Source organism: Pteropus vampyrus, unplaced genomic scaffold (genome assembly GCF_000151845.1).
Source record: "Pteropus vampyrus isolate Shadow unplaced genomic scaffold, Pvam_2.0 Scaffold151, whole genome shotgun sequence".
Classification (NCBI taxonomy): domain Eukaryota; kingdom Metazoa; phylum Chordata; class Mammalia; order Chiroptera; family Pteropodidae; genus Pteropus; species Pteropus vampyrus.
This window is the reverse complement of record NW_011888932.1, coordinates 4,135,958-4,158,425: the sequence shown is the minus strand read 5'-3', so window position 1 is coordinate 4,158,425 and position 22,468 is coordinate 4,135,958. Positions and strand designations below refer to the sequence as shown.

Below are 22,468 nucleotides of genomic sequence, written 5' to 3'. Positions count from 1 at the left end.
TCTGACTTATTTCACTCAGCATGATAACCTCTAAGTCCATCCATGTCATTGTGAATGGCAGGATTTCATTTTTTTAGGCTGAGTAATATTTGATTGTATATATGAACCATAATTTCTTTATCCAGTCATTTGTTGATGAGCATTTAGGTTGCTTCCATATCTTAGCTACTGTATATAGTGCTGTCATGAACACAGGGATGCATAGATCTTTACAAATTATTGTTTTAGTTTTCTTTGGATAAATACTCAGAAGTGCAATTACTGGGTCAAAAGGTATGTCCATTTTTAATTTTTTGAGAAACCTCCAGACTATTTTCCATAGTGGCTGTACCAGTTGTGTATGAGGGTTCCCTTTTCTCCACATGCTTGCTAACACTTCTTGTTCTTTGATTTATTGATGCAATTTCTTAATTAATAATTTCTAGGCTAGGAAAAGCACTAATACATTTAGTTATTGCAATGATATCAAAATAAAACATGCATCAGACTACTGGCGCCAAACAATGCCAGAAACTTTTCATTATATCAAGATGCATTTGAATGTGAAAATAGTAAATAAGAACTCCTACTACTAATTTAAGAGTATAATTACTACCAAAAGCAGAAAAAAAATAAGAATGGTGTTTTCAACTTTTAGGTAGTTTCATCAGCATAAAATTGTTACATCCCATAGCATTTTATCCTAAGATCACAGTCTGTATCACAAAATTTTAAAATTATTTTCATACACATTTGTATTCTGCCTTAACATACAGTGAGCCCTCAATTGACATTAGCTGTATAAATGTGTAACATAAGCATAGTCTACTAATTTAAGATTATGTTCCATAGACACTTTTATAAAACATTATCATTTTAAATCTGATAATGCTACTTATTTCCAAATTCTGCTGTTAAGTTAAATTATCTGGAAGACCATCTAAGATGTTGATTGTCACTTCAAAGTAGTTTCTAGGGGCTCAAATATTTTTAATAAGGGATGGAATATGAATCTCATATTGGAAGTGTAAGATTTCCATTTTTGTCTACACAAGCAAAGTAAACCATTAAATTGAAATACTGATCACTTCATAAGGTAATAAATGTCTAATCAACATGTTGTACACCTGAAACTAACATAATATTGTATGTCATCTATAACTAAAAAATAAATTTTAAAAAATACTGAATCTTAAAACCTATTCAGTCAGAATCTACCATATTATAAAAGTTAAAACCACATATTCTTTAGGTGGAAGTGTTTGTCTTACTTTTTCTAAAACTGCTAAATAAGTCTTGTTGCATGAGTAGCATTAAAGGAAGAAGCAACTTTCACTTCGAAGATTCTATGATATGCAGAGGTATATAAAAGGTAGCCAGCTATCCAGGTGTCAATCTGTAAGTGATTTTAAAATACAACTGGAGTAAACGGTGCCACTTACCTCTGATTTTCACATGCAACCCTATATAAAATTGGTGAAATGTAAATGGTTCTTAGAAAGCACTCTTGAATAGAAATGTTCTTAAATCTCACTAAGAATGGGTTATATCCATGAAATATTTCTGTACTTCACCAGCAGTTATAGTCAGGGAACAATCAGTAGTTACTTTCATCTGAGTTTCTAAACCCAAGAAGTGTATGGTATAGAAATTTTTACAGGGAAGGAATGACTTATTTTATTTTCTTTTTATAATATCCTAAAAAACTTTCTGGTCTCAAAGTCACAAATGAAGCTTGAAAAACAAGAAAATCTACAGAAATATGGGAAACATTTCACCAATTCCATAATACTGACTATGTTTGAACACAGTAAGTTAAATCAGAAAGACAATATGGTTCCATATACAATTTTGACCACAGAAAACCAGTTGTCTACCGCCACTACTGAATATATGTAGAATAAATCAAAAGACTATTAGTTTACAGAAATGATAAATTGTTATCGTGACTATGTTAACCACAAATTATATGTTGAGTTTTTATTAGGCTAGTTTTTATTTTTAAACATATCAAATTGAACAAATTCTAGACTAAGTCTAATGGATATAGCCCACTTCTTCCAGACTTACTTTAATACTTCATTAATTGATATATAAATTGATATATCGATTTAGTATATATGTATTAAAAACCTTCTATATGCTCAGCACAGTGTGAGATGCTGGTTATACAAAAGCAATAAATTGCCTGCTCTCAAATCTTTGCTCTCATATTCAATAGTCAAATAGAGGATGTCAAATATGTAAACCCGAAAACAGCAACGAAGTGTATAAGCACAATCTAAATTCCAGAGAACCACCTTACAGTCTTCTTGCTTGAAGCCACTACTTCCAACTCAAGCCATTTTTTCTTCCCATCTCACCAGAACACCCCAAAGAGCTAGCACTCCTCTTTTTTAATAGCTGTCCTACGTAATCTGTCCCTGGGAATATGCCACCACCTCCTTCCATTCAAATATTACTGGGGGCTGAAAGCGAGCTGCATTGTTTTGCTCCTTATCCATCTATTTCTGACCCAAAAGCAATCACTGAAGTCTTTTTGGTTGTGTTTTACTCCTCGGAAATTGGAAGAAGAAAAAAATATAAAATAAATATGGGAAGCTTAGAGAATCTGCAAAATTTTACACCATATACAAAAATCACCTTCAAATAAATCGAAGACCTAATCATAAGAATTAAGACTATAAAACTCCTAGAAGGAAACGTAGGGGTGGGGGGGAGCTTTAGATTTAGCAATCATTTCTTAGCTATGACACCAAAAGCACAGGCAACAAAAGTAAAAATACACAAATCAGACTACATCAAAACTTAAAACTTTTGTGCATCAAAAGTAAAAAGGCAATCTATGGAATTGGAGAAAATATCTGTAAATCTTATATCTGATAGGATTTAATGTACAGAATATATAAACAACTCCTACAGCTCAAAAACAACAAAAACAAACAACCCGATTTAAAAATAGGTAAAAGATTAGAATAGGCATTTCTCCAAAGAGATGCACAAATGGCCAGCAAGCACATGAAAAGATGTTGAATATCAGTAATTATTAGGTAAATGCAAATCAACACAATGAAATATCACTTTATACCAAGTAGAATGACTACTGTCAAAAAAAGAAAAGAAAAGAACAAATGCTGGTAAGGATGCACAGGAACTGGAAGCCTATGCATTGTTGACAGGCATGTAACATGGCATAGGCATTAGGAAAAACTGTATGATTGTTCCTCAAGAAATTTAAAAAATAGAATTACCATATGATACAGCAATTCTACTTCTGGGTATACACTCCCAAAGAATTGAAATCAGAGTCTCAGAGAGGTTAATTGTACATCCATGATTATAGCAGCATTATTTGCTATAGCCAAAAGATGAAAGCATGAGACCAAAGGTCCATAGGTATGGGAGTGGATAAATAAAATGTGGTGGTTTCCGGGGGCTGAAAGAAAAGGAAATGGGGAGTTGTTGTTTAATGTGTATAAAGTTTCAGTTTTGCAAGGCGAAAAGAGTGCTGGGAATTGCTCAAAAATGTGAATGTTTTTGACACTACTGGACTATATACTTAGAAATCCTTAAGATGATCAATTTCATACTATGTGTATTTTGTCAGGATTAAATTTAAAAAACTGTATCAGTAAAAAGCAATGAATGAAATAAAGACAACTCTGTCAGGTTTGAAAATCCAAAATCCAAAGCATCTTAAGAGTATCAGAGCCTTAAATATGGGTAATCTGTAGATTACTAGTACCCACTGGAAATTTCTGAATGAAAAGTAGCCTCTCCACTGGCTACCACTGTGATTTATGTTTGGTTCTGCCTACTTCAAAGTGTGGCAAACTTAGTCATTATTTCACACATTCTTAATTAAACACAAGTACACAAACATTCATATAGTGCCAACTATAAGACAAGGATAGTGCTGGGGGAGTTACACTGAGTGAATTCAATTTTGAGAAAGTAATAATAGGTTTTCGGAAATTTGAGCTGAACACAATCGTAGCAGAGTTTAGTAGTTAAGAATATGGATTTGGGCTGACCACTGAGGTCTTAATTCTGGCTCAGCTACTTGCTACCTGTGGTCTTTTTGGCTTTTTGGCTCGGTTTCTTCACCCTTAAAATGGAGATACTAATAGTACCTTATTCATAAAGTTGCTATGAAGAATAAATGATTAAGCATTTATGAAGCTGTTAGAGCATTATCTGGTATACAGGAAAGGTTACATAACTACTCATTAAAGAAATTCACAAATATTATTGAGCATCTAACTAAACAGAAATCACCCTCTAGTAGGTATGAACATCTGCTCGACCTGTGCCCTAGAACCTATTACTTAACATAGTGAAAGGGGATTCCTTGCTGTTTGGCTATTTCGAGAAAATGTTCAAGTTCTTGAAAATATCTCCTCCATCTGTGATAACTGAGAACAGATTGTTTAGAGAGGAAGTATGACGACTGCTAAGTTTTCTTGTACCAGACTCACAATGCGGTTACTTCTCCTGCCCTAGCAGTTTCAAACTGCACAGAAGTGGGGAGCAAACCTGTTGTCATGGTGTGCACACTATGATTGTTTTTAGAGAGAAATGCGCCATAAATCAGGTGTTATTCCCAGGTTTCAGAAAGAAAAAAATAGCAAAAGCAGAAACAAATCCAACGTTAGAAAAGTAACTTTTATCAAACTAGAGTCAAGGATGGAATTACAGTGATGCTCTCTGAGCAGAAGCCTGAGCTGCATTACAAATGTGAAATCTTTTATAAGGACCAGATGGAAACATTAAATGCCTAGAAAATTTGAGAACATGTTAAAAATGAAAATCCCAATCCAAATACAAAAACTATGTCTTATATATGCTGCTGCAAATCTAGAAAATATTTAGGACATAAACTCCTTAAAAGATTGTCTTTCATTGAAAACTAAACAACCCTTAAGAGTTCTCAACCGGTGAACATTTGGATAAAAAATCTTTCATGGTAGTTCAAAAAACAGCATTTGGACCTGGACAAAAAATGACAAGATATAACTCTCGATATTTGTTATCACAATACAAAAAGGAAAACCATTAGAAAATCAAGGTCTCGATTAACAATGAGTTTCTTAACTGAGTACCTAGAAGAATGAGGTTTTAAATATTATAACCTAGAAAACTATATACAAATCTGTGTTTATATCAAAACATAGGTTGTCCTTCATATTACTAATTTCCATTGTACATCTGTTCACATTTTAGAAATATCCTAATTGTTTGACAAATAGTATGTGTGTGGGCTTTTTCATACCCTATAATTTCAGATGTTACATTATTACATCACCCTCTGCCTTGCCAATATCCCAGTGGTAAAACAGGAACCAAAATAAGTCTTTCTCATGTGCAACAAAAATATAGACATGTTAGAGAAAAAAAGTAAGAAAGTCAGTTCAACAGTTACTTGCCCGTTACCATGCAATGTGATAAGACTACTTATTGTGGTAATCATTTAACAATATATGCATATATTAAATCATTAAGTTGTATAATTTAATGATTTAATATATGTATATATTATACAATGGTGTGCACACTATGATACAATGTTATATGTTCAATTATATGTCAATAAAACTTATACAATGTTATATGTCAATTATATGTCAATAAAACTAGACTTAAAATAAAATAATTTTTTTATCAATTTATAAAAGAAATAGTACCTGGACTCAAAGAGATTAATCTAATACAATGACTCCTGATATTTTTTTCTTCAATATATTGCCCTAAAAATGTCACTTACAATTGTAATACCTTGTCCTGAAAAATACTCATGTTACTATTGTTTTAATAGCCTGGCCATAGTGTGGAGAAAAAATAGTCATAGTCTAGGCTTATGTGCAATTTCCAGTCTCTTATTCTATGAATATTCTTTTCAATCCCACTGATTCATGATATATTGGTGACATGATAAGAACCACTGTTTTAGTATGAGTCAAAGAAACATACTTACAATTAAAGAATAAATATCTACATATTACTATCCAATAATGCTGAAGACTAATCCAGCTTTCCACCCTTACAAATATAGCCAAAGGACTCATCATATATATATGTATATATATATATGCACACACACACATATGTACACAAACTGCCCATTTTACTGCCCATTGAGGAAACTGAGGACTAAAGAGATTAAGTGAACCTGCCACAGCAAAGTGGCAGAGAAGCCCAACCAGTCTTAGTACTATATTACCATGATAAAATCTGCATCAATACTGAACTTGAACTCAAAGGAAAACAAATATATATACATACAAATATGTATACAAATATATATATATATATACACACACATATTCAAATATATATGTGTGTGTATATATAATTATTTGAAATAGGGAGAGAAGATCAATTAATCTTTGGTGGGATGATGAGGCTGATTACATCATCAAATAATGCCAAAAGTCTTGTAGGAAGAAAATGAGGAAAAGTCAGTGAGGTGGGAATTTGGAAAGTCATTGAGAAATGATGAAAAAGTAAGACACGTTATAGAGAGCTTACCTGTGAGTGTAAAGTGAAGTATTGGATATAAATTAAAGTTTTCTCATTACAAGTTCAGTATACTTTCTACATTCCACCTTTCTTTCTCTCTCATCTGTTAAATTTTAATAATAATTTATTTTAATTTTTAAAATTTATATTTGCAAATAAAATTGCTTATTTTGGGAAGTACTTTTACTATTTTATCTATCACAATGTATTTTAAATTATCTTTTACATTTCTCTTTCCATTCAACTCGGAGCCTCAGTGCTTAAAATTGGAAGGACCTAAACAATCTGCATGATTCATTTGTTCGTGCATTCATTTATTCATTCAACAAATATGTATTAACTGCTTATCATGTGCTCAATTGTGTTGTAGGATTAAGGGATTTAGCAGTGAACAAAACAGATAAAGTCTGTCAACATGGAGTTTATATTCTAGTGGGAGAAGACAGACAATAAGATAGATGATAAGATAGATAGATAGATAGATAGATAGATAGATAGATAGATAGATAGATAGATAGATAGATAGATAGATAGACGAGAGAGAGAGAGAATGGGGATGTGGATGTGGATGTAGATATATGCATCAGGTATGGATAACTACTATACAGAAATCAAAGCAGGGGTAAAGATAATAAGAAGGCTAGGGCAGGGAGTGCTATTTTATACAGATGGTGAGGAAAGTCCTCTCCAATTAGATAAATCTAAGCAATGACCTGAAAGAAGAAAAAGGGCCATACAGATATCTCAGGGAAATTCTTTCATGACAACAGCAAAAAGGCAGAAACCCTGATGAAGGATACTGTTTAGACTGTTTGAGGACCAGCAAGTATACTGGATGGGTGGAATGGTGTGAGGGAAAGGAAAGGAGTTTGAGAAGTAATAGATTGAGACCAAGGGGCCTTGCAGAGTATGTTGACCCATACTCTGAGGGAGATGGGCTACTACTGAATGATTCTGAATAGAGGAGTGGCACAGTCACTCAAATGTTATTAAGGATCACTGGGTAGCTGTGTGGGGAACACACTGTAAGGAAAAAAGAGTGAAAGCAGGAAGATTAGGTAAGGTTAATGTCATAATCCAGGTGTGAAGTAATGGTACTTGAATCAGAATGGTGGCAGTGGCAGCAATGAAAAGCAATCAGATCTGGATACATTGCAGAAGTAGGGCTGATAGAATTTGCTGATGTATTTGGAGTGTGAAATATCAGAGAAAAACAGAAGTCATGAAGACTCCAAGATTTTTGGCCTGAGCAATTTTAAAAAATGGAATTACATTCTAATGAGATAAAGGAGACTGGGAACAGATTGCAAAAAGGGTGAGGTGAAAATCATGATGTCAACCAATTTTGGACGAGCTAAGATCTAGCATCAAGAATGCTGCTGGATAAATATATAGGTTCAGAGAAGTCTGGCTGAAGATATGAATTTGGGAATCATTGGCATATAGGTATTATTTAATGTCATGAGTCTGAGTGAGATAATTGGCCTAAGGAGTATAGACAAAAAAAAGAGAGAGAGGGGTCCATATTTCTGTGGGGGCATTCTAATGTTTAAAGTTTGGGGACATAAAGAGGAACCAGCTGAAGAGATTGAGAAAGAGCAGACTCTGAGGAAGGAGAGAGATTACAGTATCTAGGAAGTCAAGTGAAGTCAGTGTTTAAAGAAAGAGTAGTCAATAGTACGATATGCCGCTAATGGGCTGAATAGGATGACGATCGACAATTGATTATCAGATTTGGCATAAGGATGTTATAACCTTAATTAGAACATTTTTAGTGGAGTTTTGAGGGAAAACCTTGATTAGAAGTTTTCAAAAGAGGACTGGAGGAGAAAAAATGTTGAGAGAAGTATACAAAATTATTTTAGGGAGTTTTGCTATAAAAAGGAACAGAAAGGGTAATAAATAGAGGGATACATGGAGTCAGAGAGGGTGTTTGAAAGAATAGAGCTATAGCATGTTTATAGACTGATCGAAATTAATAGGATTGAAAACTGATGATGCAGGGAACAGCAGGAACAAGTACAAGAGCAAATCCCTAGAGGGTGAGAGGGGATTAAATGCAGTGAACAGTGTGGAGAGGTTGGCCTAAATCAGGTACACAGAGTTAATTCATAGAAACAAGAAGGAAGACAGGAAACAGGGACACTGAACAGGAAGGTGATAGACTTGGTGAATGAATGAAAGGTTTGTAAATAGAACTATATGCCAGGGACATTTAGCCTATCAACTGCATCCCATACCTTGAGGGGATTGGAAGATACCATTTCATCCTCTAAAATAGTTCTCTTTGTCTCTCTTCTCTAATGTGTCAAAGTATCCAAGTAGAGATTAATTCTTCTGGTTTAATGTTTATTTCCCTAAAATGAAATAACACATTAAACCTCATGAGTCAATTATGCTTATGTGCGAAGGTATGTGTCAAGTCCACACTCTGAGAAGGCTTTTACAAAGGAGGCATAAGAGCATGATAACCCTGGATGTTTTCCCTTAGGGTTTGGGAGTTGGAGGCTGAGAAAGATGGAGTGGGATGTGTGAAGAAGTACCACTGAATCTATGGACATTACCAATATTACAGTGTTTAACTAAATAAGAGCACATGGGATAATTCTTGGTTTGCCATTTTGTAGCTTGGCTACCTACTATATTAGTCAGTTGATCTCTCTGAGTCTGTTTCCTCATCCATAAATGGTGGTAAAGACTAAGTGATATCAGATGTGTGTGGTATAATGTTTCTATTATTGCCCCATTTTTTATGTGAACAAAATTAAAATACTGCTATCTTATTCCTCTCTCTCTCTAACAGAGCATATTTCCTACTTGCTCACACTTATACCCTACCTTTTGCTCTAGATCAGGCTCTCAAGCATAGCTCCCTAGTCATTAATTGCTGAAGAAAGTCAGTCAGTCACAATAACAGGGGAGATTCAATGCTTACACACTTTTGGAAAGAAGAGAAACACCATTGCTCTGTAAACCTTTAGTTTCATTATCAGATTGGCACCACTTGGAGCAGTAGGAGAGCCATTATGTTTTATACTTGTATACTTGTAACATTCGTATATGTCAAATAAAATCATTTCACATACCAAATGATTTATATACTCTGCTTGGCTAGAAGAAAGCTCCTTGATGCAAGATGCATCATATTTGCACCATCCAACAATTAATAGTTGTTGACTGGAATCAATACAAAATGAAAACGCAAGCCACACATCAGAATTAATTCACTAGGCAATGTTTACCTGGTTTTTAGCCGTTAAAAAGGACTAACACACAGCAAAGCTTTAAGAAACTAAACATAAACATGCTTTGAGGGGATTGGAAAATACCATTTCATCCTATAAAATACTTCTCTTTGCCTCTGCTCTTTACTGTGTCAAATTAGAGTACTCAGAGTACAAATACTTGGCAAAAGCATTTTTAGAGTTCACATAAAATATAAAATTTATTAATGCATTTTAAAACTGAGTCACATTTTTGAATATCTGATATGCATAAAACTTCCTAGAAGCTTTTTTTCCCCATCTGAATATCTCTGCCAAGTTGCTTTGCAGAAAACCAAAGCACTCTATAACCACTGGTATTCAATATTCATATCATAATGTATAAGGTAAGGATGGTAGAGCAGGTAATTATTAATCCCATTTGACAAAAAAAGCTACCAGCAGAAAATGTATGCACATGTGCTCACTGGGCATTTGGGATTCAGCTGGCATTAAAATTCAAATCCCTTGAATCCCAAGCAAGTACTGTGTTTATAGAGATAGCTCTTTCATGATATTAAACTCTGCAAAGCTTTATTTAGATGAAGCAGTTGCTTAATTTAATCTATAATTGCCAGATAGCTTCCTTAAAATCTTATATTTATTAATTTAGACAGAACCAGAAAGTTGGCATGATTTTTGTGAAGTACAAAGTATTTCACCCTATTTTGCACTGTTGCAAAGCTTTGAGTTTATCTGAATAACCATTTTTCAATGATGTGCCAATTCACTAAAACAGAACCCCTTGTCTTAAAGATATAACCTTTTACTGCCTTTCAATTGCTTGGAGACAGAATCAACCCGATCAATGATAAGAAAAGGAAGTCTTTGTCAAAAGAGAAGCAATAACCTTTATTTCTGTTTTCATCCCTAAATATTCTTCAAAACAACCAACAAATAAAAAGCAATTTGATCTAAATGATATAAAGTCATCTGGATAAAGGATAAATACAACTTTTGCTGCTCTGATTATTGGTTATATGAGCTTTCTATTATCTTTCTGCAGGAAGAATGAACATGATGTAAAGACCCATGGGATAGATTAGATCTAAAACTACCATTTAGTCTAGCCCCTGTCTCCATATAGTCTCTCACTTAAGTGCTCTCATACAGCAGAAACTCCTTTCTTTTTTATAAAATAAAATGTTTCTGGTATTTAATAATGTTTATTAACAGGATGCTCTTTACATACAACCCAAACACATCTGCATCATTTAAGTCACTCGCTTTGCTTCGTATTCATTGGTATTAGTTTATCGTTACTTTCTATCCTATAAACTTACCTTTTTTCTTCTTTAAATAAATAGGTTCCAATTTTTTGTGACTTTTGACAATTCTAATTAATTTTATGAATATCATATATGATAGGGAAAAAAAAATTGTTTTATTTCTACTTTACTGACAAGGAAGTTGAGGTTCCCGAAAGGTTAAATGACTACAAAAAAGAAAAAAAAAATGTTTGTAAGTGGTGGCACCAGGACACATGTCTAGATTCTTTGACTCTAGATCCTCAGCTCTCTTTCCATTGCCTCTCATGAATAAATTGTCTTACATAAATAAATCACTAGGAAGTTAGATTCTAACAACTAGGAAAAACTGCAGTGACATTCTGGTACTTTAAAAAGAAAATTTTTTTTAAATTTATCAGAAATTTATTTAAATTAACTTAGAGAAATAGTGTTGATGTTTCACTGATGAAGACAAGTATCAAATTCAAGAAAGTAACTGAAATTTTAAAGAATAAAGATCATTTTATGGCCAAAGTAATTTGCAGTTGTCTCTGAAGTATGAGACTGACTAAATCCCAAAACACATAGTGATTTCTTTTTCTCTTCAAATCTTATTTTTCTGTGGTAAGAACATTTAAAACGGGCTTTAAGATACAGTACTAACCTATGAAACTAAGTAAAATTTAAGTGGTCTAAAAAGAATGAATTTAATATGTATAACTTAATGAAAACTTAATTAAACCATGTCATATAAAATATTTAAGTAATTTATATTATGATATATTATAAATTTTTATGTGAAATCATAAGCTCTGGATACATTAATGAACTAATAATGTCCACTGATTACCTGTCATTGTCCAGGGATTGTGCTAAGCATTGTACATACATTACTTCATTTAGTCTGCACAATGGTCTAAAGAGATATAAATAGTATTTTTCTAATTTTGCAGATGTAGAAAAAGAAAGTAAGATAGGTTAAATGGTTTGTCCAAAATCCAGTGTGTGATAAAAGGTGGAGTGGGATTCAAATGTTGTGCTCTTTGCACCAGACCACCCAGCCTCGTAAAGTCCCTATGTTGTTTTAGTAAACATAATTTTCTGGATGAGCTCACACCTGGGTGAGCAGGATGATAGGTAAGGACCAAGGCCATAGTTATCCCTGGGAAGTTGAAATTTGCATATGGATTTTAATGGTAAAATCTCAGGAGGAAGTCTTGGGCAGTTCTAATACCAGCAAGAGAGACTTGCTTTCCTTAGTTTCTTTGTCCTGTCTTCTTTGACCTCTTTTCTGGAGGCCTAAATAGTCCCGATGGTGAGAGAAGTTTCCTGCAGAAACTGCTGGGGTAACTGTGGCCCAATTAAGCCACAGAAACACTTTCCGAAGCTTTATGCCATAACAAATAGTCTGAGCTTATTAATTTGTGGAGGAATAGAAAGGGTGGCAAGGAGACATTTTGAGATAAATGAGTTTTTGACAACACTGGAATTTTCCTATGGCATTTGTTCATTAAATCCTATATTGGATTTTTAAATGTGGGATCCTGAAATAGACAAGACATCTTTCTATGCTTTTTCTTTTTACTTTCAAGCTTATTGGTGCAAATGGATGGAATTACTTCAAAGAGGTTTTCTTCGTATCTCTTTCACACAGTGGATGATAACACATGGCTTTTTAAAATATCTTGGTGATAGCAGCCAAACAAGTCTATAAAGTTTCTTACTGGGGATGTAAGCTATTCACACTGGATTTTCAGATATGTGTTTCAATATAATTGAACTTGGGTCATTGAAATGTGATTATCACATAGTAATAAATGACTGGTATTTTGTTTCTTCAGTATATCAAATAGTCACACAGTGGATATTATAAAATCATATCTGTATAAATTCATGTGCACTTTGACTCTTTCAAATTGGCACATTCCATACACAATGATACTGAAAAAATAATTTCTGCTTTGTAACAATAATGTGAATGTTTGTGTATGTTTAGAGATTTAGTAAGATAATTAAACAGTAGCATCTATTAACTGATTTATAATGCATGAAGTATTGTGCTAAGTACTTGAATATGTTATCTTAGGGGATAGATACATGATAGATAGATAGATAGATAGATAGATAGATAGATAGATAGATAGATAGATAGATAGATAGAGAGCTAGAGAGCTAGTGAGCTAGATAGACATGTTTTAAAATTAAATTAACATTTGAAAATATTTAAGCATAAGGTTATTTTCTCTATTGTGCAAATAAAGAAATTGGGGTCTAAGACAATTGACTAATCTAAAATTTCATTAGCAAGTCAAGAGAAACCCAACCTAGCTTTCTTGACTCCAGATAATGCAACATTAAACAAAGATTAGCAGTGAAAAATAAAATTCAAGATAATTTTTAAAAGAATACAATCATAGAACCCCCATGTGTAGTATGTTAAGAAATATAATGTTCCATACTAATGGACATAAGTCCTACAGGTTTAGAAAAAGAAATCATCTCTTCTTGGGGAAGGAAAATTTGAATGCTATAGACATCTATCCTCTTAGAAACTGTTTCAGGCACCTCAAACTAACAACAACAACAACAACAACAACAAAAGTTATAAACTATTATATATACCTCTAACCTTCTACTATAACTGTTTCAATAGTTTACTTTTAAAAATGGGCTATGAACTTATTCATAATTTGTCAGTATATTAGTACTCTATTAAGAATTAAACTCTGAAATTATGGTATGAGAACACATTGATGGAATCAAAATAATTCTATATTTTAAAAATATGTAAATCTCTTTTTGATCCCAAAACTACTACCCTCCATCTAAATGTTAAACTCTTTAAACTAAATAAAATGTATGCATGATTTAATATATGGAGAGAGATACAGAGTAAATGTGGAACAACATTGATAATTAGTAAATCTAGATAGAGGGTTTCTGTTGTACTATTCTTGCAAGTTTTTGAAATTTTAATCCTTCACTACCAGCGATTTCTCCTTGACCCACAGATAATTCCACCTTCCTCATTTATCCTGCTGCCATGCCTGGACATCTTAGATACATATAATTTTAATGTTATAAATTGTATGAAATTTCTATGACTTTATCAAGCACAGCTACACAGAAATTTTTTCTCTCGCCACTTATTTATCTCTTAAACTTATGGTTCTCAAGTACTTGGAGATTATGGAATCTGTGTGAGATGCCTCTAAAGCTCTCTAAGCCTATAGTTATCCAAGTTGCTTTATTTGATCCGAGACCAAGAAAAAGATCATCACCACCCTATTTTTCAAGGAATCCCCGAAATGGTTCCTAGAACACTGATGTTCCAGAATACACAGTTTAAAAGCAATTTTGTCTGAAGTCACATTACCAATATCCCTTTATTTCCAATCTGTGCAATTTGTACTAAGCCTGAGTTGTGAGGGATGTAGGTAGGAAGAGAAGGATAAGCCAGGTCAATGAGGGAAACATGCTATGTGGCATATGTTCTTTTCCATGAAGGTGTAGAAAGAAAAGCAGTCATTTTCATTTCCCCTCAAAGAGAAAATGCCTAAGATCTAGCAAGAAGCAACTGTGAAGGTCAATAAATTACTTTTTTTTTTCAACTGAAAGTACACAGTGGGATTGAAACATATCTGTGTCAGACAATTACTAGGAGTGACAGAGGTCCCAACCTCTTAGTTCAGAAAAAATAAACCAGAACCAAGTGAAAATTTTCACTTCTGGTGATGTCTTTTCTAGAGTATAGGGGTTATTAATTCACAATTTCCTCATTCTGCAAGTCATACACTCACTTCCAAGTTAGCCAGGGAAATTCTATAAAAAATGGAAGGAGATTTAACTTTGGGTGGTGAACACACAATGCAATATACAAATGATGTATTATAGAATTGCACACTTGAAATCTATATATTTTATTAACCAAAACTTAATTTTAAAAAAACTGAAAAAAAGCTTAAACTCCTATAGCTCTTATTAATATTTTAAATGTTACATCAGCAAAAAATATAGATAATTAATCTCACATGTAATATGCAAACATTTTAAAGGTCAAATGACAAATATATTCCTCTGTACAACACTTCCACTCAGACAGTTAATCAGAGCTATGTAGAGCTTTTCTGAGCTGAAGTAACAACTGTGCTGTTTGATGCATGAGGAATAACTAAAATAAATAACTGTACCATGCTACAGACAAATATTTACTTTACAGCACTAGCAGCTAGGTAATATGATTTGTACACAGTGGCTTAATTAAATAGGCTACCATGTAAAACACTTAGCCTCTAGTGAGATATTGTAATAAAACCTGTACCTGCAATATCATAGAACACAAAATAGGAAGCAAGTTAGAGTAGCCCTACTGGCAGAAAGAGAACACAACTAAGAGATAGATGAAATAAGGATTCTTATAGAATAAGCATCAACTAAGCTTCCTTTTCTTCTCCATCATATTAGGCTGAAGGAAAAGTATTCTAAGAATAAAGAGCAGGATAGTGGAACCATATTCATTCTTTCTTTTATTTTTTCAACGATTATTTATTAAGTGTCATCTTTCTTGTAGGTGCATGGGATGTACTAAACAGGACAAAATTCCTACCCTCAGGCAATTTAGTTGGGTTGGCAGACAAAGAAGGTAAAAAAAAAAATGTAACAGGTGATATCTTTCAGGTGATGTATTTTCAGGTAATGATAAGTGCCAAGAAGCATGAGCAGGGTAAGAGACTAGAAAGTGAACAGGTGTTTTTTTAGACACAGAAGTCAGAGAAGCCTTCTCTAGCAAGTGATATTTGAGTAGAAGCCTGAATGCAAAGAAGAGAATGAGCCATGTCAACATCTAGGATACTCGTTTTCCAGGCAGAAGAAACACTACATGCAAAGACCCAGAAATGGAAACATGCTAGGTTTGTTGAAGAACAGAAAGGAGGCTAACATGGCTGGAGAATAGGAGATGAGGTCACAGGTAACCTGAGGCCAAATAATGTAGGTCTTTGTAAACCATGGTAAGCATTTTAGATTCTTTTCTGAGAATCATTCAAATGCCTTAAGCATAATGTTGCTAGTGTCTTGATGGTGATGTTACAGAAGGAAGCACTATAAACATCTAAGGAGAAAAATTAGGAGACAACAGAAGAAGGAATGGGAAGAGAAAGCAAATGGGATTTTGCAAAAGGCGCTAGACTTTAGCAGTGGACAGTAGGTATGCTTGCTGGGCCACCTTCCAGCATGTGTCCTAGGGGCTGTCATCATTACTTTACAAAGCCTTTTATGGTAAGCATTTTAAAAATCCAATACATTGAAGACTTGCAGACACTAAAAGGCCAGGAAAATACTGTTTATAGACTTGCATTACTGAGAAAATGCTTGCTCTGATTAAAGCAATAGATCAGGCTATGAGGCATATATTTCCTCTGGCATTTAGTTCAAACCGTGGACTAAAATAATTTCTGTAAAAAAAAAAAAACCCACCAGGTTTATACATAAAACAACACAAAGCATCCCTGGTAAATTAGGACTGAGTACTAAGGTTTTCCCTCGCTTCGCCCATCCTCTCAAGCACCTTTGCTCTGATTGTTTGATGTATTTGGGGGTAGTGCATCAGCTAGTACCATACATAGCATCATGCCATGGATGACGAATGCAAGGAATACCAAATTTACATACTCTCCTCCCAGTTTCCATAAACAGTAATTTGTTAAGTCATAAAGAATGGCAGGAGCACAATTTTTAATGTTATGAAATATACGCAATAATTAGAAGTCATTATCTCTCAGATGCACATTTTCCTTTTCCCTTTGCTTCTAATCTCCTCATCCACTTGTCCACTCTCCACAATACCTGCAAAGTACGTTTTCAAAGTAAAAGCTGTTTAGAACAATATATTGTTCTAAATATATTCAGAACAATGTCAGACACACTATAAGTGCTGAATAAATGTGAGCTCTTATTACTGTTATTTGTTAATGGAATTTCCTACTGTTTCCTCGGCCAAAAAAAAAAAGTTCTTCCTGCCCATTCTTCTGAAAAACTCCTATTCATTCTTCAAGGCCCCACTCCAATGTCATCTTTTCTCTAAACCCTCCCTAATACATTGACTCACTTTCTAGCAGCATTTATTTCTTCTATGCATTCATGACAAGGTGATCATCATTCTTCAATAGCATTACAAACCACTGATTAATTATTAATGCAAAAGTTTGTTTTCCTGGTAGTATGTAAGTTCTTTGAAGGCAAGGGCTGTCTTTCTCATTCTGAATCTCCTAAACCCAGAGTAGGATTTAGAGCATAGTAGGCTCTCAATAAATGTTTTGTTCAATCGAATGTTCAATTAGTAAACATATAAAGACCCAAATACTTCTCAAAAAATGTCCAATATTGCTAGGAAATTATTTAAGAAAATTGAAGAAAACAAGGCACAGATTTAGTAGATTGAACTAACAAACTTGGACTAAATTGCATGACAGTAATGTGCTTTAAGTTCAGAGAAAGGTCAAGCATATACTATATCCATTGTTTTCTTTATACTCTTCTCCAGTTATTCCAGCCTTGTCTTATCAGTATAAGTTCCCTTAGAGCATAAACTATGTCTTTTAATAGCTTTGTGTTCAGATATTGGGCACAAAAGTACACATTTCATGAACTCTTGTTAAAATGAAGATTTCCAAGATATAGGTATAACTACATTAGAAGAAAGGAAAAAAAAAATCTTTTTTCTAATACTAATTCTAATTAAAAAAAATATATTGTGCAAACATATTCCCATGTGCAAGCACAGACAAAGGGTGGTGTTTACCAATATCTTTGCTCTTCAAGGGGAGACTGTAGGAAAGAGGTATGTAGTGCTCTCAGGGTATATTCAAGACCATTACCAGTAGTTGTCTTCAGACAGTATCATGCTGCTGATGATGGAGGAGAACTGATAAAGGAGGCTGAAACATCAGCAAAGGAAAGAAGATGAAAAGAGCTAGACACTGTATGACAGGTGTCAGTCAAGAAAAACAGTTTACATAAAAAACAGGTAGGATAACATTATGCCTCAGAAGTTGTCACCCTTGATTTGAGGTTAGGGATAAATAATATGTTGACCTAAGGACTGGCATTAATTTCCCTCCTCCCTATTTAGCAATGCTGAACATTCCATTGACACTTTACGATGTATGACATGTTTTTATCTATATTTCCTCAGATCATCTAATGAGACATGTTTTTATCTGTATTTTCTCATATCATCTAATAAGTGTGATGTCCACTTCTGGATCTCAGAATTCAAAGAAAAATTTGGAAATTAGAGATGGTGGTTCAGAGTCAAAACAATGATTAATGAAGTAGAAATACTTGGAAGAAGCTAAATCAATTCAGAACATTTTAAAAATATCTGCAACATGTAATATTGAAAAGAACATAAACTTAGAGTATTCTTGTACTCAAAGGAAACTTAAATAAGATAATATATGTGAACATTGTAGTAAAGAACTTAAATTATAGTAGGTGTTGGAATCTCTATAGGTTGAATGAGTTTTTTTTTTTTCTTTTCTTGCTCACAGTGGTGATCAATTCTATAAGTTGACTGAATAAAAAAAGAAAACCCTGAGACTAGTTAATAATGATCTTTAGATTCAGACAGGTTCTTTTAAGTCTTTTCTCAATACCCAGCAAGGACCAAAATATAGATTATAAATATTACATATCATATATAGATTGACCATGAGGAAGAATTTTGCAATACCTGGACTATGAAGTAGTGAGATTTTGTGCTAAGTGAAGTTATAGAACTCTTTTCTCCAGGACCTTAAAAATAGGAAAGATTTCCATATGTCAAAGATGGAGTAATCGTGGTCCCGCCCAAAGGTAAAAGAAGCAATCAGATAACCACCCAAATTCCTTCCAGAGTAAGGATTCTGTAAATATTCTGATTAGTGACAATACATTGAATATCTACTTTTTTCAGATGTTTTTAAATAATCCCAGAGCCAGTATTTCACAAGTCTTTCTTAAATCTTCTGCTATTAGCGCACATTTCATGATTTAGGTTTTCAAAACCAGAACTACATGTTCATCTGACCAAAGTATGAAATCTACAAATAACTAAAGATTTTAAAAAATTGTCCAGTGGGTTTAGAAATAAACTGTATCCTCTGTATTGTTTAGCTTCGTCATGAAAATTACTTTAATTTCAATCCTGGAATCAAAACAATCCAATTTTAAAAGAAGCTTACTGTCTACTGTAAAGTAATAACATGTTTTTAGAGACTTCTAAGTGCATACCTTGGAATTTCTAACATAAATGCGTGGTTTGGAAAATGCCAATCATTGATCATGAAAGGACAGTTATATTTCATTATAACAAAGAGACAAAGATAAAGTACTTATGTTTTTATTTCCTCATGTAACTATTACATATGATGCTTTGGCGAATAATTTTTAAGATTGGTGAGAAAGTCATTCAAATATATAAGATATCTGAATATTTTCCAAAAATTTTTTTTCACTGAATGTTTCATGAAAATAATGAATTTGAAAAATATTAAACTCAGATAAAACAATAGAAATAAGCATAAATATAGACATAATCAGGAGCTGAAAACAAACTATGGTACAGCTTTACTAAGAAACATAAGAGAGTGCCTGAGTTGGGAGGGAATAAGAGAGTGAAAATGAATCATGGTCATAACTAAAGTTATAAAATAAGCATGATGATTAATGGGTTCTTTGAACCTATATTATGGTACATTAAACCAAAGTCGTATGTTTTATTTTTTGGTAATTTGTGGAAATTTTTGTTTTAACTTAGCTAGAAGAAGATCATTTTAATAGCATAAGTTACCTCGGATATAATTTAATTGTTCTTTTTGTAACTTGCTGCAAGAAAATTCATATAATGCATGAGTAAAACTGGCTCTTTAATCATTTTAAAATTGGGGTTCTTTTGAAAAGGAAAAATCCAATATTTATAGCTCTATGTTCCTAGCATATCAAAAATCTATTCTAAATAAAAGAAAGGTCAAATTATTATATTCAGGAACTCTACAATAAGAAAAATATTATCAAGGTTTTATGAAGATTTGCCATTACTTAAAAATTAGCTTACTAAAATTAAATATCCCTCTAATGAAAATAATGGTTTAATATTAACCAAATAGTAAAAAATATGAGTCTATTAATTCTTTTATGAAAACTAATTAACAACATACCTATATACCTTCTCCTATTCAGTTATACTACTTAGCACATTATATTAAAATACATACACATTAGGGGTGGGGTAAGCCATTAGAGAGAGGACTTCTTTAAATCAGTACATACTTACATGTAAGTCTTCTCTTTATATAAATGCTACCATTGGTAGGTTTTGAAAAACTCATCATATGTATTCTACAAGTATGAGATAACTATTAACTAATAAGATTTAATTCATTAAAAGATAACAAAAAAATTCTCCAATAAAACAATTACATAAACAACAGTCCATTGTCAGAAAATAAAAATAACCATATCATTTTTAGCTAGGAAAAGTATATGTTGACTAAACATGTGGTGTCCATCAAAGGTATTCTACATATTTCTAGGGGTACCTTGAATTTGTCAATGCACTATGCAATAAATTAGGCAGACAAATATTTCAGGTGAGTAGAAACAGAATTTAAGTAAATACTAATTTTAAAAACCAGATAGCCTCGGTTTATGCTGGTTGGCAACCCTGTATGCAATCACAAAAATCACTGTGCTAGAATTGCCTTGAAGAGTTACTAGCTCCCTTCATTGCTATGGTCCCTATTAAAGAAAAACTATAGGTACAAATACCCAATTTTGAAGGGTATCTTCATCTGAAAGTAAATATGTCCTTCAAAAAATCTAAAATGGCCTAACTTTTATAGTTAAAGTTTAATTTCCATTGTGTTTTTTCTCACATTTCACTATCACCCAAGTTTAAGGAAGCTAGCCTATTGTATATAACATATACATTAAAGGTGGCAGGTATAGTGCAAGAACAAAGGGCTATTTTTGAATTTATTTACTTGGTATGTGCAAGTAAGTTGGAAATTTATTATTATCTCTAAATTTTCAGTCATTATTTTTTACAACAAACGTCTCAAAGATAATAGCAATTAGAATCACAAATAAAATTGATTAACTATGTAATTTCAGAAGTAGGAACTTAGTTTTCCCTTTCCTTAAGTAGTGTAAAGTCAATAAGGCAAAAACCCACTAGTTTATACACTACAAACATGGCAATGTAATAAATCAAGTCTGACTTTACACATTGTCTTCAGAAATAAATTAGAACTAAAATTAATACACTTCTTGTACCAAAAAATACTATTAAAAATATCAACGACAACCACAAAACACACAAAAAGTCACCCATCACCTCAACAGAGATTAAACAAAAAACTGAATTTTTAAAATTCTTCCAATTCTCAAATTATCTAGAATTAGCTAGATATTTTTTATAAGCAGTAAATTTAAAGACTCTCTACAGTTAGAGGCTTATTTTATCTGAAGCAGCACAATGATAATTTAACAAACAGTGCACTATGTATCCCTCAGCTGATCCACTCTCCATTCATTTCACACTTGTGGTCTGTATTATAAACAAAACTCAAATGTTCTATTTTCTACATTTCTAAATCACTGCTTACTAATGAAAAGCACCGTAGATACTTCCAAGTCGCGTCTTACCATGTATGAGCCACAGTGAAGCGACGACGCTGCCGAATGCTTTTATTCACCAACAACTTTCTGAAAAAGCATGGTGAGTTCCTTGGCGAACTGCGTGGAGAAATTTTAGGAGATGTAGATCTGTTTCCCTGTAGTCTCGGAAGCTCAAGTTCTAAGTGCATTTGCTCCTTGAAAGTCTTTATGCAAACCTCAGATTCAGAAGCAGTAAGTTCCTTGGAAGAATCTTTTGCTGTCATGTCTTATATGGAGTGTTAGCTTTCACCGTCCAAAACAAAAACCTCAAACATAGCAGAGACACAGCTGCAGGTTAGAAGGCTGATAAGTCTGCAAACTATTTCCAGTTTAATTTAGGAAGCTGAGGCTCCAATGTATGAACTGCTTAGAACAAGAGCAGCATACACGAAGAATGGCAAGTCAGGCTGTCACAAGGAGCTTTATCAGGCTGGCTTTGCCTCTGAAAATGCGCCAAAGTGCTTCCTATGTCAGTAGCCTCCTTGTGGATGAGGTTTGTCTGCAAGCTACACACTGACACTCACTGAATTCATTCAGCTGAATATATCAACTCATGAAATATTCATAAGGGTTTCTGATAAACCTTTACGTGTATTTTTTAAAAATCTTATCAAACAAGCTACATTCCCCGAAGGGATACTAAGCAAAACCTAGTCACCTAGTCACTTCTTTTGTTTGTACAGAGCAAAACCAGAACCCGTCCAGCATGTGTGATATTTAAAGTCTTCATTCAGAATTATCTTGCTCTGTAAATGCACACAACAGTAACTCCACCTACCA

The 22,468-nt window shown here is 33.2% G+C and overlaps 1 protein-coding gene across 3 annotated transcripts in view; it reads right to left on the bottom strand.

The window, feature by feature from the left end:
- The window catches only part of PDE4B (phosphodiesterase 4B), a 500,375-nt gene that overhangs the window by 321,541 nt on the left and 156,366 nt on the right, over positions 1 to 22,468 (bottom strand). The window contains exon 1 of one of the 3 annotated variants that reach the window (XM_011369585.2): positions 21,677 to 22,084. The exons of the other annotated variants lie outside the window; for them this stretch is intronic. Coding sequence (XP_011367887.1) covers positions 21,677 to 21,912 — 236 coding nt within the window. The 5' untranslated portion in view covers positions 21,913 to 22,084. Of the gene's footprint in view, positions 1 to 21,676; positions 22,085 to 22,468 lie in introns of those variants that run through there. 3 annotated transcript variants of the gene reach the window in all.